This window comes from Helicoverpa armigera, chromosome 31 (assembly GCF_030705265.1).
Source record: "Helicoverpa armigera isolate CAAS_96S chromosome 31, ASM3070526v1, whole genome shotgun sequence".
NCBI classification, from domain to species: Eukaryota; Metazoa; Arthropoda; class Insecta; order Lepidoptera; family Noctuidae; genus Helicoverpa; species Helicoverpa armigera.
Window position 1 is genome coordinate 4,146,103 of NC_087150.1, and position 14,063 is coordinate 4,160,165.

General features: G+C 36.5%; 1 protein-coding gene across 8 annotated transcripts in view; it reads left to right on the top strand.

Annotated features, from left to right (window-relative positions):
* The window catches only part of LOC110381873 (segmentation protein cap'n'collar), a 137,135-nt gene that overhangs the window by 118,484 nt on the left and 4,588 nt on the right, over positions 1-14,063 (top strand). For 4 of the 8 annotated variants that reach the window (XM_064043311.1, XM_064043308.1, XM_064043307.1 and 1 more), the window contains exons 12-20: positions 6,305-6,385; positions 8,950-9,061; positions 9,594-9,693; positions 10,050-10,152; positions 10,625-10,728; positions 11,192-11,318; positions 11,904-12,002; positions 12,498-12,637; positions 13,404-13,577. In XM_064043311.1, the coding sequence (XP_063899381.1) occupies positions 6,305-6,385; positions 8,950-9,061; positions 9,594-9,693; positions 10,050-10,152; positions 10,625-10,728; positions 11,192-11,318; positions 11,904-12,002; positions 12,498-12,637; positions 13,404-13,577 (1,040 nt within the window). The remainder of the gene's footprint in view (positions 1-6,304; positions 6,386-8,949; positions 9,062-9,593; positions 9,694-10,049; positions 10,153-10,624; positions 10,729-11,191; positions 11,319-11,903; positions 12,003-12,497; positions 12,638-13,403; positions 13,578-14,063) is intronic. The other 4 variants (XM_064043312.1, XM_064043310.1, XM_064043309.1 and 1 more) reach the window with 3 other exon arrangements.

The window sequence follows — 14,063 nt, forward strand, 5'->3', positions numbered from 1 at the left end:
GACTGGAAGCCGACTCGGACATAGTTGGGCAAAGCCTAGGCACGTCTCCAACCCAGTCCAATTTCCATATTTACTTTTTTAACCGACTTAAAAAGGGATGTTCTCATTTTTTTTTCTCAAACAGACATCAACGGAAAACTTGTACAATATAATTACAAATAATCGTATCTTATCGATATTCTGCCCCGGATGACGTAATCGAAATTAAAAAAAAAAACGTTTAGTCACCGCCGTCTCTTCGCTGCTTACACACGAAAATGGCCGAAGATATACGAATTTACTGTTCTAAATTTAAACTATTTGCTCAATAAATAAGATAGTAGTGTTTATTTTATAGGACTTTATTAAGATGAGCAGCAAATACAGTTGTCATTTATTAAGTGACTGTGTTGTGGACTCTTTGCTTCAAGTGTCTATGGAAATACTACACGTCAGTGCATACCAAAGAGTTTTTGATCAAAAAGAGGTGCAATATTTGAAAAGTTCGTAAATAGAACGAGGAAAATTCATTAAAAAAAGAGAGTTTGGAAAAAGGAGGTGCAATATTATTGAGAAGTTTGAGAAGAAAATACATTGAGGAAAATACGTAATTTAAAAAGGAGAATTTAACAAAAGGCTGTCAAAACAGTATGTGTGTACTTGAAAACAATTGACGCAATTTATTAAACAAACATGGGCATCTATTCTTACGTATACAGACTATTTGTGATGAAGTATAATATTGTCAAGTGAAGTGATTAACTGTTCTTTAAACTAGTGACAAAGAACTAATACTCCGGAACTGATATTTCGAGTAACTGTTAAAAGCGGAACAGTGATTGTTTGACGTTTGTTTCCGCGCCAATTTTGAAGTTGACAGTTTAATTTTTTTTCTCAAAACTTTTTTTCCAAAGGCGTACTCATGCCATTCTTTAGTAAAAGTGAAGTTAAGAGTCGTAAGGTGCACAGTGAATGCAGCTTATGTATGTGCCGATTTTGCATGGCTGCTCGGAGACAAAGAACAACTTGCGAATCTATGATAAAAGTGTCAACTTCAGTGCTCAAAAGATATAACTTTTGTTTATACTCATTCAAATACAGACTATTTTTCGATCCTTGAATCTTATCTAGTATTAGTTTTAGATAAAACACAATGGTTTTATGTTTATATTGGGATCTAAGCTGAGCTTCATATTTACATAATTCTTACGTTTCGCGTCACGGGAAATTCCGTAAGAGAATTTGATGGAATATTTTGGCGAATATCAAGAAAATATTTATGAGGATTAACGAAGATTTGAATAAAGATAACTAATTTATATCTTTGGAAAGATAAAGATTGAAGATTGAAAAGATATTTGACGATTCAAAATGGATTTGAGAGTTGCTAGCTACGCTTTTGGTCAGCCATTTTATGCGATGGCGCCGTATTTGCGTCCGCCCCTGCTGTATCCGGATCCTGTGGAGTATCTCAACAGTTATTATAAATATTATGATGGTAAGGAACTTTCTAGAACGTTAAGGCAAACATAGCTATAATAGGTACAGTCTTCACAAAAGTTAATGGCGGTTTGCAACTAAATTCGGATCGCATAAAAATGGTTACTGACGGAATGGAGACGACAAAAAGTTTGGCGACAACTATACATTGATGACACTTAGAATAGAAAAAACAAAAAACTATATTAAGCTTTGCTTATTAAGTATCGAATAGGGATAGTATTTTTTGGAGCGTTCTTGTAAGCTTAGGCCTAAGGGCATATTGGAGAAGTTTTTAAACAACCAATAGAGTGTCGTTATTGAAATATCTCGTCTCCGCCCACTCAGTAATATCCCTAAAAGAGAGAAATTCTATTGGTGGCTTAATACCTTCTCCACTCCGCTTTGGTATAGTCTGGGTCTTATATGCGGAGAAAAATACGCTAGTCTGAAATCTTCCTTGGACAAACATACCTACCCATTGAATATACGTTATACGTTATACGCATGCAATCGTCAATTTCAGATTGAATGCCGATTACTAGCATCTTTGTAAAAACTGACAGCGTGACAATTTTAGTAATTTCAATGCTAAATACTCTCTTTGTAATACTGGTTATCAGACTATCTGACTTCCCGTAACGACTGGCAAAGATGTTCGAATGACAGCCGGGACCCAATAATTTAACGTGCCTTCCGAAACACGGGAAAACTCAGCATGACAATTGGTCATCCATCTAAGGAACCAACCACGCCAACAGTTGCTGTATAATGACCGATTTTATGTAGGAGAAAAAGAGGACACACAAAAATAGAATAGCAGTAGTGCAATGCACACATCCCACAAAATATCGGCCCGATCATGTCTCCTACAAAAAGACAATTTAATATTTTGAACGGCCGTAAGACGACCGGCCGCATCAAGCGTTACCTAGCCTTATGATCGATCGACCCATACGGCTGTTACTTAGCTACAAAGTCAAAGATATACTAAGATAATTTCAACCTTGATAGGCTTGAACATAGCAACAAGACACTTTGTCTTATCTCTCCAACTCGTATTTCTATCCTGAAGTTGCTGATTATATATCTAAGACACCATGATATGATATATAATCCTTACCTACTAATAAGCCTAGTGGGTAAAAAACCAACCTCTCAAGTATAAGTTCGAGTCCAGGTCAAGCAAGTACCAATGCCACTTTTCTAAGTTGTATGTACTTTCTAAGTATATCTTGGACACCAATGACTGTGTTTCGGAGGGCACGTTAAACTGTAGGTCCCGGCTGTCATTGAACATCTTTGGCAGTCGCTACGTGTAGTCAGAAGCCAGTAAATCTGACAACCAGTCTTACCTAGGGTAATGGGTTACCGGGGTAACTGGGTTAAGGAGATCAGATAGGCAGTCACTCCTTGTGGCACACTGGTACTCAGCTGCATGCGGTTAGACTGGAAGCCGACCCCAACATAGTTGGGAAAAGGCTCGTGAGATGATGACTTAAATTCGTTTTCTCGGGTGAAACCGCAGGCGGAAACTAGTTTGATAAAGAAATGAATCACACTGTTATTTTATCTTTTATATCATCCTTTTAACTATAATTATCTCCCTTAGACACTTTAATCAAATAAGGGTTTATCTATCACGAATCTTAAGAGGAAAAATAACAAAAATTTCGACTGTCATATGACCTTGAAATTGCAGGTGTTCATTTTTATAGGCCTTTCTGATACATAATCTTCAGTCTTTTTCTAATATCCCACTGCTGGGCTGCGGCCTCCTCTCACACGGAGAAGGATTGAGCATAAATCACCACGTTTGCTCAATGCGGGTTGCTGATTTCAGACTTGTAAAGTCCAGGTTTCCTCGAGATGTTTTCCTTCTCCGATCAGTTATTGGTGTTCAAGATATACTTAGAAAGTACATACAAACTTAGAAAAGTTGCATTGGTACTTGCCTGACCTGGAATCGAACACACACTCATACTTGAGAGATTGGTTCTTTACCCACTAAGGCACCACGACTTTTTTGTGACGTAGAACTTAAAATAATACACAAAAACACACAAGTACATTATAATGTAGTAGTAAAGTTGATAATAAAGTGCTTTATCATCATGACTAGTTTATATTTTAGGCATATAGATAACGTGTAGCGGTAAAACTTTGCACGTGGGTCGTTTCTTGTAGTTACCAGTCAATATTTTTTTTGGCCAATAACGATGATGAGGTAGTTTTACAGTGACAAGCCTTCTAGTCTTCCTGGAATATTTTAGTGATTTAGATAAAAACATGATATAAATATTATGACTAATAGTTTGTAAGTAATATGATTTTTTATGTTAGTGGGGCAAAATTATGTCACCAATTTTTTTTACAAGTTTTTTACTGGCTTCCATTTCACCCGCTTCCCGAGAGAATTATTTCACCGACATATGTTAAAGTAGCCCAAATGTTATTCTAATATGTAATTTATATTACTGCAAAGTTACATCAAAATCGATTCCGTAGTTTTTGCGTTAAAAGAGTAATTAACATACAACACTCATAACCCATATTATATCCCTATAAAAATCGCATTTATAATATTTCTCAGATTACAAACACTTTTTTTTTTCAAAAAAAATACAAAAAAAAATGTTACTAAGAGGAGAACGGTATCCAAAAAAATGAGTCACATGCAAATTTTTTTTACAAAAAAAAAGAAAGAGATAAGAAATAAATGTCGTAATAACCACTGCAGCATGAAATAAAAACACAATTTAACACTAATCATCATTGGTGGACATATTTTTTTACATAACCTTTCAGATAAAATGATAACAACTTTCTGATAAGATTGCCGTTCTTCCATAGCTCGGTCTTTCCGATACCGTTTTTTGGCGAATCAGCGTGAGTATAGCATTTTTTTTTATTCATATTTTTCTTTCGTATATTATTATGAATATTTTTAGTATCACCATTGCCATGCGTATTGACATAACTGTTTGCAAAATAGTGTTCTATTTTTAAGATTTTTTTTTCGATTTTTTCAAGTTTTTTTTTTCTTGTTTTGTGTTTTTGTTTTTCAAAATGGTGGATATATTTAAGGAGGTAAGGTTAGGTATGTAGAATTATTTAGTTTTTTTATTTTTATTTCTGCTTTTGATCGTTTGTTTTTGTTTTAAAGACTCGTGTTTTTTAAGTGATTTTTCCATATTTTATTTTTTTTATAACTTAAAACTTAACGTTTACCTTCTGATAGTTTCATATAAAGTCGCTAAGACTTGTAAAAAATCTGAAAAAAGAAAACATTTCTAAAATCGACAATCCACCTTTGGCGCATGTGATGATCATTGCTCATTCATTCTTTGTGTAAAAACTTCTTAGCAGTACAAATATAAATACATAAGGCTACTATTTACATTATAATGACCTACTGGGTTGAGGAGGTCAGATAGGCAGTCGCTCCTTATAAAACACTAGCACTCAGCTGCGTGCAGTCAGACTGGAAGCCGACACCAACATAGTTGGGAAAAGGCAAATCATGACTCTTGTTTATATTAAAACGATAACCGCTTTGCAGTCAGTTTTCAGACCAAAAGGTCAGAGGTCTGACCCGTCAATTTTTTTATAGTAAATTCAATGTTTTCATTTGATATATACGTGCTGAGTATTTTTGATAGCTACAAAGTTGTTGTCATTAAAAGTAAGAACATCTGTCGCCCATATATAAAAATCAATGCCACTTTTCGTTGTACATTTATAACTTAAGAACGGTCTCACCTATCCAAATCAAATGTTTAGACTTTGTTCGGAATATTTAGTAGATGGTTTATGTGAAGTTTGCATAAAATCGGTCGAGTGGTTCTTCGTTTATCACATTTTTTGTAACAAAATGGTGGACCGCGGATGACAATTTTTTTTGCTACATATTTCGTATATTTCTTTTGTTAATTTATAAATATTTACTTAAGAAAAGTATAGCTAAGTAACAGCCGCAGGGTCGATCGATCATAAGGTTAAGCAACGCTTGGCGCGGTGACCATCTTGTCATGACGAGTTCCTCCGTGTTTCGGAAGGCATGTCAAACTGGTCCCGGCTGTCATTTGAACATCTTTGGCAGTCGTTACGGGTAGTCAGAAGCCAGAAAGCATGGATTACTGAGTTAAGAAGGTCAGATAGGCAGTCGCTATATGTTACAATGGAAGAAGAGATTTTGACTTTGACTTTAGCATGACTTTTTTATTTAATTAAGAAAAACATTCGACATAAGTATAGTTTACAAGTTTATGAATATGGAAAGAATATATTTTGTTTTAATACAATGCGGATATCAATATCTTTTCCTGAACAAATAATAATTGATATAACATTATTACAGCTGTATAAACCTATAAAATTAAGAAATACGACCGATCCAATATTCAATCATGTCTAGTCTGATGTTTAAGCTATATTGCATTAAAATCCTTTGAGTTTCTTTTCTGTGAAAGAGAGTATTTTTGATGTTAGAAAACCTGGTATTCATCTGACACCAGGGTCTATCTCATGTACTATGATACTTAGACAGTTGAACTTTTTCACAAATGATTATTTCTGTTGCCGCTATAACAACAAATACTGAAAACTCGAATACAATAAACATTTTATCCCTTTCGCTCACATTTCGGCGGTTTTTACCCGACTTCAAATGAAAGAAGTCTGTCGTTTTACTGACCCAATTTTATGCGGTTTTCAGCGTATTATTTAAGCCTATGATAGTTAATTAAACCTTCTCGTTTTAGGCATATTATATATTTGTCTTTGTAAAAAGTTATTTTACTTGTTTTCGTATATTATAATTAAGTGTATTTCTGTTTGTCCACAGGGATGTACACAATGCGAATGCTGGACGGTGCTGGTCCTCATCACGCGCCTCACCACACTCACTCTCATATGATGATGACAGGTACGTTCATGCTGATGGACAGAGTGTAAAATATAATAATCGCTTCATAAGTCGATACTCAGCCACGGCGGCTGTCCTCATATACGGAGATCAGCCAGCTGCGCAGGACATATTAGAGTGCACGAGCATTTGCTTGGACACAGGTGCACTCACTATTCCTTCACTCTCATAGCGAGATGAGACGATAATCCGACACCACCGGAGAGATCACAATCATCTTCCGAGCGTTTGCCCAACTATGTTGGGGTCGGCTTCCAGTCTAACCGCATGCAGCTGAGCACCAATGTGCCACAAGGAGCGACTGCCTATCTGACTTTCTCAACCCAGTTACCCGGGCAATTCATTTATGACAGGTATCGTTCATGCTGATGAACATAGCGTAAAAAATTATATTAATAGTGTCTTAGCCAATAGTCGGCCACGGCGACTGTTCTCTTTAAGGTAATCAACAAGCACAGGATTTGAGATTCCATCCCACGACGCGAACAAATGTATCTCGTGGTGTACTCGCTGTAGCAAACAGTAACACATTGCGCGCGAACATTACTAACATGTCCGCGACACTGCAACCGCCGCGCGAACACATGCTAGCTGTGAACTCGCGACATAGCGTATGTACCCATTTTTCGTTGAATCTCGAGATTACTTGGAGATCAGCCAGCTGCGCAAGACATATTATAGTGCAGGCACATTTGCTTGGACACAGGTGCACTCACTATTCCTTCACTCTCATAGCGCGATGGACGATAATCCGACACCACCGGAGAGAGATCACAAGCAGGACCAAATTATATACTTTAGATCAGAGTAAATAAAGTTAAAAACACGGGTTTTCAACAATTATAGCAACTAGGCTGATTTTCGGCAACGGCGGCTTTTCCTAAAATAGATCAGTCAGCTGCGCAGGACATATTATAGTGCACAAGCATTTGCGCAGACTCAGGTGCGCTCTCTACTTTCACATTATATATATTCTTGTATGATTTTTCTTCCAAAAAACCATTCTATCTTAGTATTGACAATAGGCATATATAAAATCTATATTTTAGCTGCTGATAACGTAGACACGCCCTCTGAAACTTACCTACGAAAAATATAGGCGTGGTCTAAACCAACCAATAGGGTTTCAGCTTTGAATTTGGTCTTTGGTTGTGCAAAATACGAACTTTGGTCGGTATTTTTATCTATAACTTTTCAGTCTAGTCATTTTTATAGAAAGATAATATATATGCAAGTATCATACAACATTTTATATTATAATGCCTTATCAAAAATGATTCTCAATTCTCGAGCAGTATTTTTTGAAGATTCATTACTTCTTTAAGTTTAAATTATTTGATTATCATTCTTTTGTTTTTATGTAACCTTGTTTTTAAAATATGAATATCATTGTCAACGTTTTTAACTGTCATTGAACATCTTTGGCAGTCGTTACGGGTAGTCGGAAGCTAGTAAGTCTGACACCAGTCTTGCTAAGAGGTATTGGGTTGCCCGGGTAACTGGGTTGAGGAGGTCAGATAGGCAGTTGCTCCTTGTATATTATTAAGTGTTATAAAACACAGCTACCCTACGTTTTATAATATTAATATAACCGCGATAAAATCCGTAAAAGTAGTTTTATTTAAAACTAGCTTCCGCCCGCGTAGAGTTCGGTTATATCGCGTTTCCAAGAGAATTCTTCAAAAGTCCGGGATAAAAACTATCCTATGTTCTTTCTCAAGGTCAACTCTAATCTCTGTACCAAATTTTGTTAAAATCAGTTCAGTGGTTTAGACGTGAAAGCGTAACAGACAGATAGAGTTACTTTCGCATTTATAATATTAGTAGGGTTGTTAAAATATTCGCGTAAGTGTCAAATATATCTTAGTAATGTTCGCGCTCAATGTGTTACTGTTTGCTAGAGCGAGTACACCACGAGATACAGACGTGCGTCATAGGGTAGAAATTCCATGGATTTGTGGTACTAAATGATAAATCATTAATTGTATATGATAAGATAGTTGTTAATAATCCTTGTTATTGACAAATATATCTGTAAGATATTATTAAGAACTTTGTATAGACAAATCCGGATCTTATGCTTGAAAATTTAGTACGTTTTTTTACAACAACCGGCCAAGAAGAAAGTCTATCGTCTGCCTAGCTTTTTTCCCTGGAAAAGTGGTATAGGTACTGTTACAGCCTTTTTATCGTCCCACTGCTGGGCTGCGGCCTCCTCTCACACGGAGAAGGATTGAGCATTAATCACCACGCTTGCTCAATGCGGGTTGGTGATTTCAGACTTTATAGTCCAAGTTTCCTCAAGATGTTTTCTTTTAATATTGTTTGTTTGGTATAGGTACTAGTTCCGAAAAAAAATAAGATCTAATATTACCAAAGTTATATTTTTCTAACAAACGCATTCAAATTTTTTTATCTGTTTGTTTACAGTGACATTATAAACATCTAAATAGATTTCGATAAAATCCAAACACCAATTATCAACCTGACTTTTTTCAGCTACGTCAACTGTCAACACACAGAACGGCGCGACAGTTTTTGATGGAATTCTCTTGTTGTTCTAGAGCGGGACTCTGCATCTGACAGCGCCGTATCTTCTATGGGATCTGAACGAGTACCTTCTCTGTCTGATGGTGAATGGTGCGATGGCAGTGATTCTGCTCAGGAGTTTCACAGGTAAATATAAAGATAGAATATAAAAATATATATATATTTTTAGGCTACATTGACCCATAGATAAATACCTTATAGACTAATCTCATCATCATCTCCCGAGCCTTTTCCCAACTATGTTGGGGTCGGCTTCCAGTCTAACCGGATGCAGCTGAGTACCAGTGTGCCACATGGAGCGACTGCCTATCTGACCGCCTCAACCCAGTTGCCTAGGCCACCCGATACCAGTAAGACTGCTTATCAGACTTATTGGCTTCTGACTACCCGTAACGACTGTCAATGATGTTCAAATGACAGCCGGGACCTACCAATTTATATCTGTATTTCTATATATCTGAGCTTTAAATTAATAAGTTCTTTATATATTTAAAATCACCATGTTTTTAAATGATGATCACCCATCGAAAAAATTGCTTACCCCGTCATGGTAAATGACTAATACAAGATAAAATGATCATGATTTTGCATATTCCTATCTATAAGATTATTTGAAAACAAATATCAATAAAATATGTATTTCTGCTTTGTCATACAGCTCGAAATTCAGGCCGTATGATAGCTCATTCGGAAGAGAGCGCTCTAATCCTCATCAGCCACAGAAGAAGCACCATATGTTTGGAAAACGCTGCTTTCAGGTAAATATTTTGATATAAGGAATTATATAATATGTCACCGGAAAATAACAAGACTCGTAAGTTGATCAATTTTCTAGGTAGTCGATCAACTCTCGGAAAATAATAAACGGCATTTGAAATGTACTATCTAACGTACGTATTAGAAAATTGATCAACTTACGAGTCTTGTTATTTTCCGGTGACATTTCAAATGCCGTTTATTATTTTCCGAGAGTTGATCAACTACCTAGAAAATTGATCAACTTACGAGTCTTGCTATTTTACGGTGACATATACGCGCTTCTCTGCCTTAGCCACGATCTCTTAACTTTACCTACCAATGTATGAAAATTTATGTATTTTTTGTTTTTTCATAGGAGCAGCCGGCTCCAACCTTGGACCCTGTCGGTAGACCGAGCGTTGTGAAATATGAATGTCCTGAGCAGACATACCATCATGAAAATATGCATATGCACAATGGTAAGCATATATGAGCTATCTACATATAATTTGTCATCATATCCCGATAGCCTTTTCCCAACTATGTTGGGGTCGGCTTCCAGTCTAACAGGATGTAGCTGAGTACCAATGTGCCACAAGGAGCGACTGCCTATCTGATCTCCTCAACCCAGTTACCCGGGTAACCCAGCCCTAGGTAAAACTGGTTGTTAGACTTACTGGCTTCTGACTACCAATATGTAAAATGTACTTGTTTGAGTACAGTAATAAATGAAACATCATTTTGTGAGGACTGAATTAAATGTACTTGTTTGAGGACAGTAATAATTGAATGTCCTTGTTTAAATACAGTAATAAATTAAATGTCCTTATTTCAGTACAGTACTAATTGTACTTATTTTGAGTACAGTATTAAATGTCCTTATTTCAGTACAGCATTGAATGTCCCTGTTTGAGGACACCAATAAATATGTATTTTTTTCACGTTTTCTAGTAGAGTTCGCCCCCCGGCCACAGTTGGCGCCGCCACACGTGACCAACTTACACGCGCCCGCCCTGGATCTGAATACCGCACACTCGAGCCATGCTTTACTACAGGTAAATATTAATTAGTTATTAAGTTACTACACATTATATAAGTTCTTATTTAGTACTTGTTTAAGCACAACAACAAACATGTTGCTTTGTGGTAAGAAAAATTGTGCAAATTAAAAAAAAAATACAAATTATTATCTGATTTCTAAATTAAAATCAACTAAGGCAGCTTCTGCAGTATTCTTTTCAGAAAGTAATTTTGAAATCATTTCTGAGGTCATAGGAAGAAATCTTAGCTTCTTTTTATCTTGTTTAAGAATAATTAAAACTGATTTATACCCACTAGTGTCAGGAAACTGGTTATATTACAATGCCATTAAATTCAGTAAATAATAATTGTATTTTTTTATATATATTTTTTTCGGTTTCAACTGAATCGGTTAGGTCAGGCCTAATGTTCGGTTTTAGTTTAAGCTGAAAGAACCCCTTTCGGCCAAATACTTAACTATCATTTTATCTCCAACAGAGTAACATCCCAAGTCCGGCTCCGCCACGCTTCGCGTACGCCACACCCGAGCGCGTGCGACACAACCACACCTACAGCGCCCCGCTCGCCAACGACCAGCGGCCCGCCGCTGTCAGGGACAAACGGGGTAAGCAGACATATTGTAGTAATAACGGCTGCAATTCTCAATTGAAGAGAACGGAAACCAGAAGTTATTATAGAGTGTTAGTTTGAGCTAAGAATGAATTAAATAATTAACAAATAAAAAAATAATAATAATAGAATAAGAAAATATACCCAAAATAAAACTGGTTTTAAATTCTCGTAACATGATTAAACCCTTGGGTTAGCGATTTTATAACGATTGCAGAATGCATGCATGCACATAGCATGGTTGAATGACTTCTAGATATACTCCCCTTTTCCCTTCATAGTTTACTGTTTACAAATTCACTTCGCGTGTTGAAATATGGACAGTTACAAATTAAGGTTTTGACTTTAATTTAATTTAAATTAAATTAATTAATATTTGGGACAAGAAACGAATACTGAACGCCATCCTTCAATATGTCCGTCGTTTAACCTTACTGTCTATGTGTTTAATTTTAAGTTTATTAACATTCATTCACAAAAAGTCAAGTAAATCGTTATGTTCTTTAAAAAGAACACCCAACAACATCCCACAAAATATTTTCTAGATTTTGTCCTTAAACAAGTACATTATCTCCCTCAGTGCGGCGGCTGACAGATGGCAGTATGTCGGACGGAGGATCGTCGGCCACCAGTAGCGGCCAGCATCTGTCGAGAGACGAGAAACGCGCTAAAGCATTAGGTAAGGACGAAAACTAGTCGAAAAAGTAGAAATGTTTAGTGTCCTTGATCGGGAACAAGAAGAAATACAGCATGATTTTTTTATTGCGGATAGGTGTTCTAATAATCATATTAAATATGTTAGTTTGACAAGTATTGTAAGGAACATAATATGTCAAAATATAGAATTTTTATTTTATTTTGAACATTATTTATTGAAAAGATGTGAAAAGAAACACTGACAATATAATGTTTTTTTTACTCCGCCAAAAAAAAAAGTACTTTAGCTCACTTTATGTTGCTATGGACTTCAATTTTTCTAACCGGTTCTTTGTTTATTTTTCGGAAGTGTGCAACAACTGTCTTACTTTACACGATAATCTACAACCTGCCTCTTTAAAATAAAACTGTTACCTAAAACATATCAAGCATAACTATTACCCCCTCAAATTGACTATATTTTTACCCGAAAAATACCGTTTTAACCCGTCAAAATGCACACATTAACCTGCCCAAGTTACCGCAGGCATACCTCTGGAGGTTCAAGACATCATAAACCTCCCAATGGATGAATTTAACGAGCGCCTCTCCAAGCACGACCTCAGCGAGGCACAGCTGTCCTTGATCAGGGACATTAGAAGACGCGGGAAGAATAAGGTGAGTGTACTCAATTGAGGACATTTGGCGGGTAAGGGTGTCCTAAATATGTTGGGGTTGGTTTAGAAGTGTAACAGTGTATTTATATGGATCGACTGGCTATCTGATCTTTAAACTAGTTACCCGGTAATGAGACGCCGAGGTAAGACTGGTTGTAAGTGTGGTCTGGCTTCTAACTATCCGTAAAGAGTTTCAATGACGTTCAAATGACCTCCGGGACCAATCGATTGTGCCTTCCAAAACGCAGACGATCTCGTCATTGTAGTGCCAATACCATGTAAATTATTGTATGCCTATCAGGCAGGACATATTGAATATATTGTTAAGATCTGTAACTTACAATAAAGATACTTTGACTTCATAACAAGACAGCCATCTTACCACGGATCCACCGCGCTGAGTGTGACTTAAATTTGTAATCGATCGGTCCGCGTGGCTGATACTTAGCCACGCGCTCCTCTCTTGGCAAATAAATAATTACTCAATCAAATATGTGCTTTATGTATTTCTATTTAGATATACTTTTCATTGACATAAATTAGCAAGCAGCAGTCAGCGAGTTTGTTGCCGTCAGACTGTCAAGTCGCCAATGCAAAGATAATTTTTTGAATAATGATAATAAGCACATATTTGAATAATATCATTTTTATCATGCAGGAGCGGGAGCCAAATGTGATATTAATCTTGAGACTTTCAATAGTTGTTCTTACTGTGTGTATCTATTTTTTGTACTTTAAACTCACACCCCAATTTTCCCCTCACACAGGTGGCAGCCCAAAACTGCCGCAAACGCAAGCTAGACCAGATCACTTCTCTAGCGGACGAGGTTCGCACAGTGCGGGATCGCAAGCAGCGCACTCAGAGAGACCACTCCAACCTGCTCGCCGAGCGACAGAGAGTCAAAGAGCGCTTCGCGGCGTTGTATCGACATGTGTTTCAGGTTAATTTCATAATCTGTACATCTATACTAATATTATAAAGCTAAAGAGTTTGTTTGTTTGTTTGAACGTGCTAATCTCAGGAGCTACTGGTCCGATTTGAAAAATTCTTTTAGTGTTAGATAGCCCATTTATCGAGGAAGGCTATAGGCTACTTTTTATCCGGGTTCGTGCAGAGGTTCCCACGAGATGCGGGTGAAACCGCTGGCAGGAGCTAGTAATAGTATATACAGCAGAAAATTTGTTTGAACGCAGTAATCTCAGGAGCTGCGAGTCGATTTAAAAAATTCTTTCACTGTTGGAAAGCTGCACTCTTTCCGAGTAATATCTAGGCTATATTTGATCCAAGTTCGAGAAATAGACAGTAATATTATAAATGCAAAAGTTTGTATTTGTTATTTTTTTAATGCCAAAACAACCGAATGTATTTTTAGGAAACTTGGCAGAACATGTTTGTTTAATATTGCTAATCTCAAAAAATTTAAAAC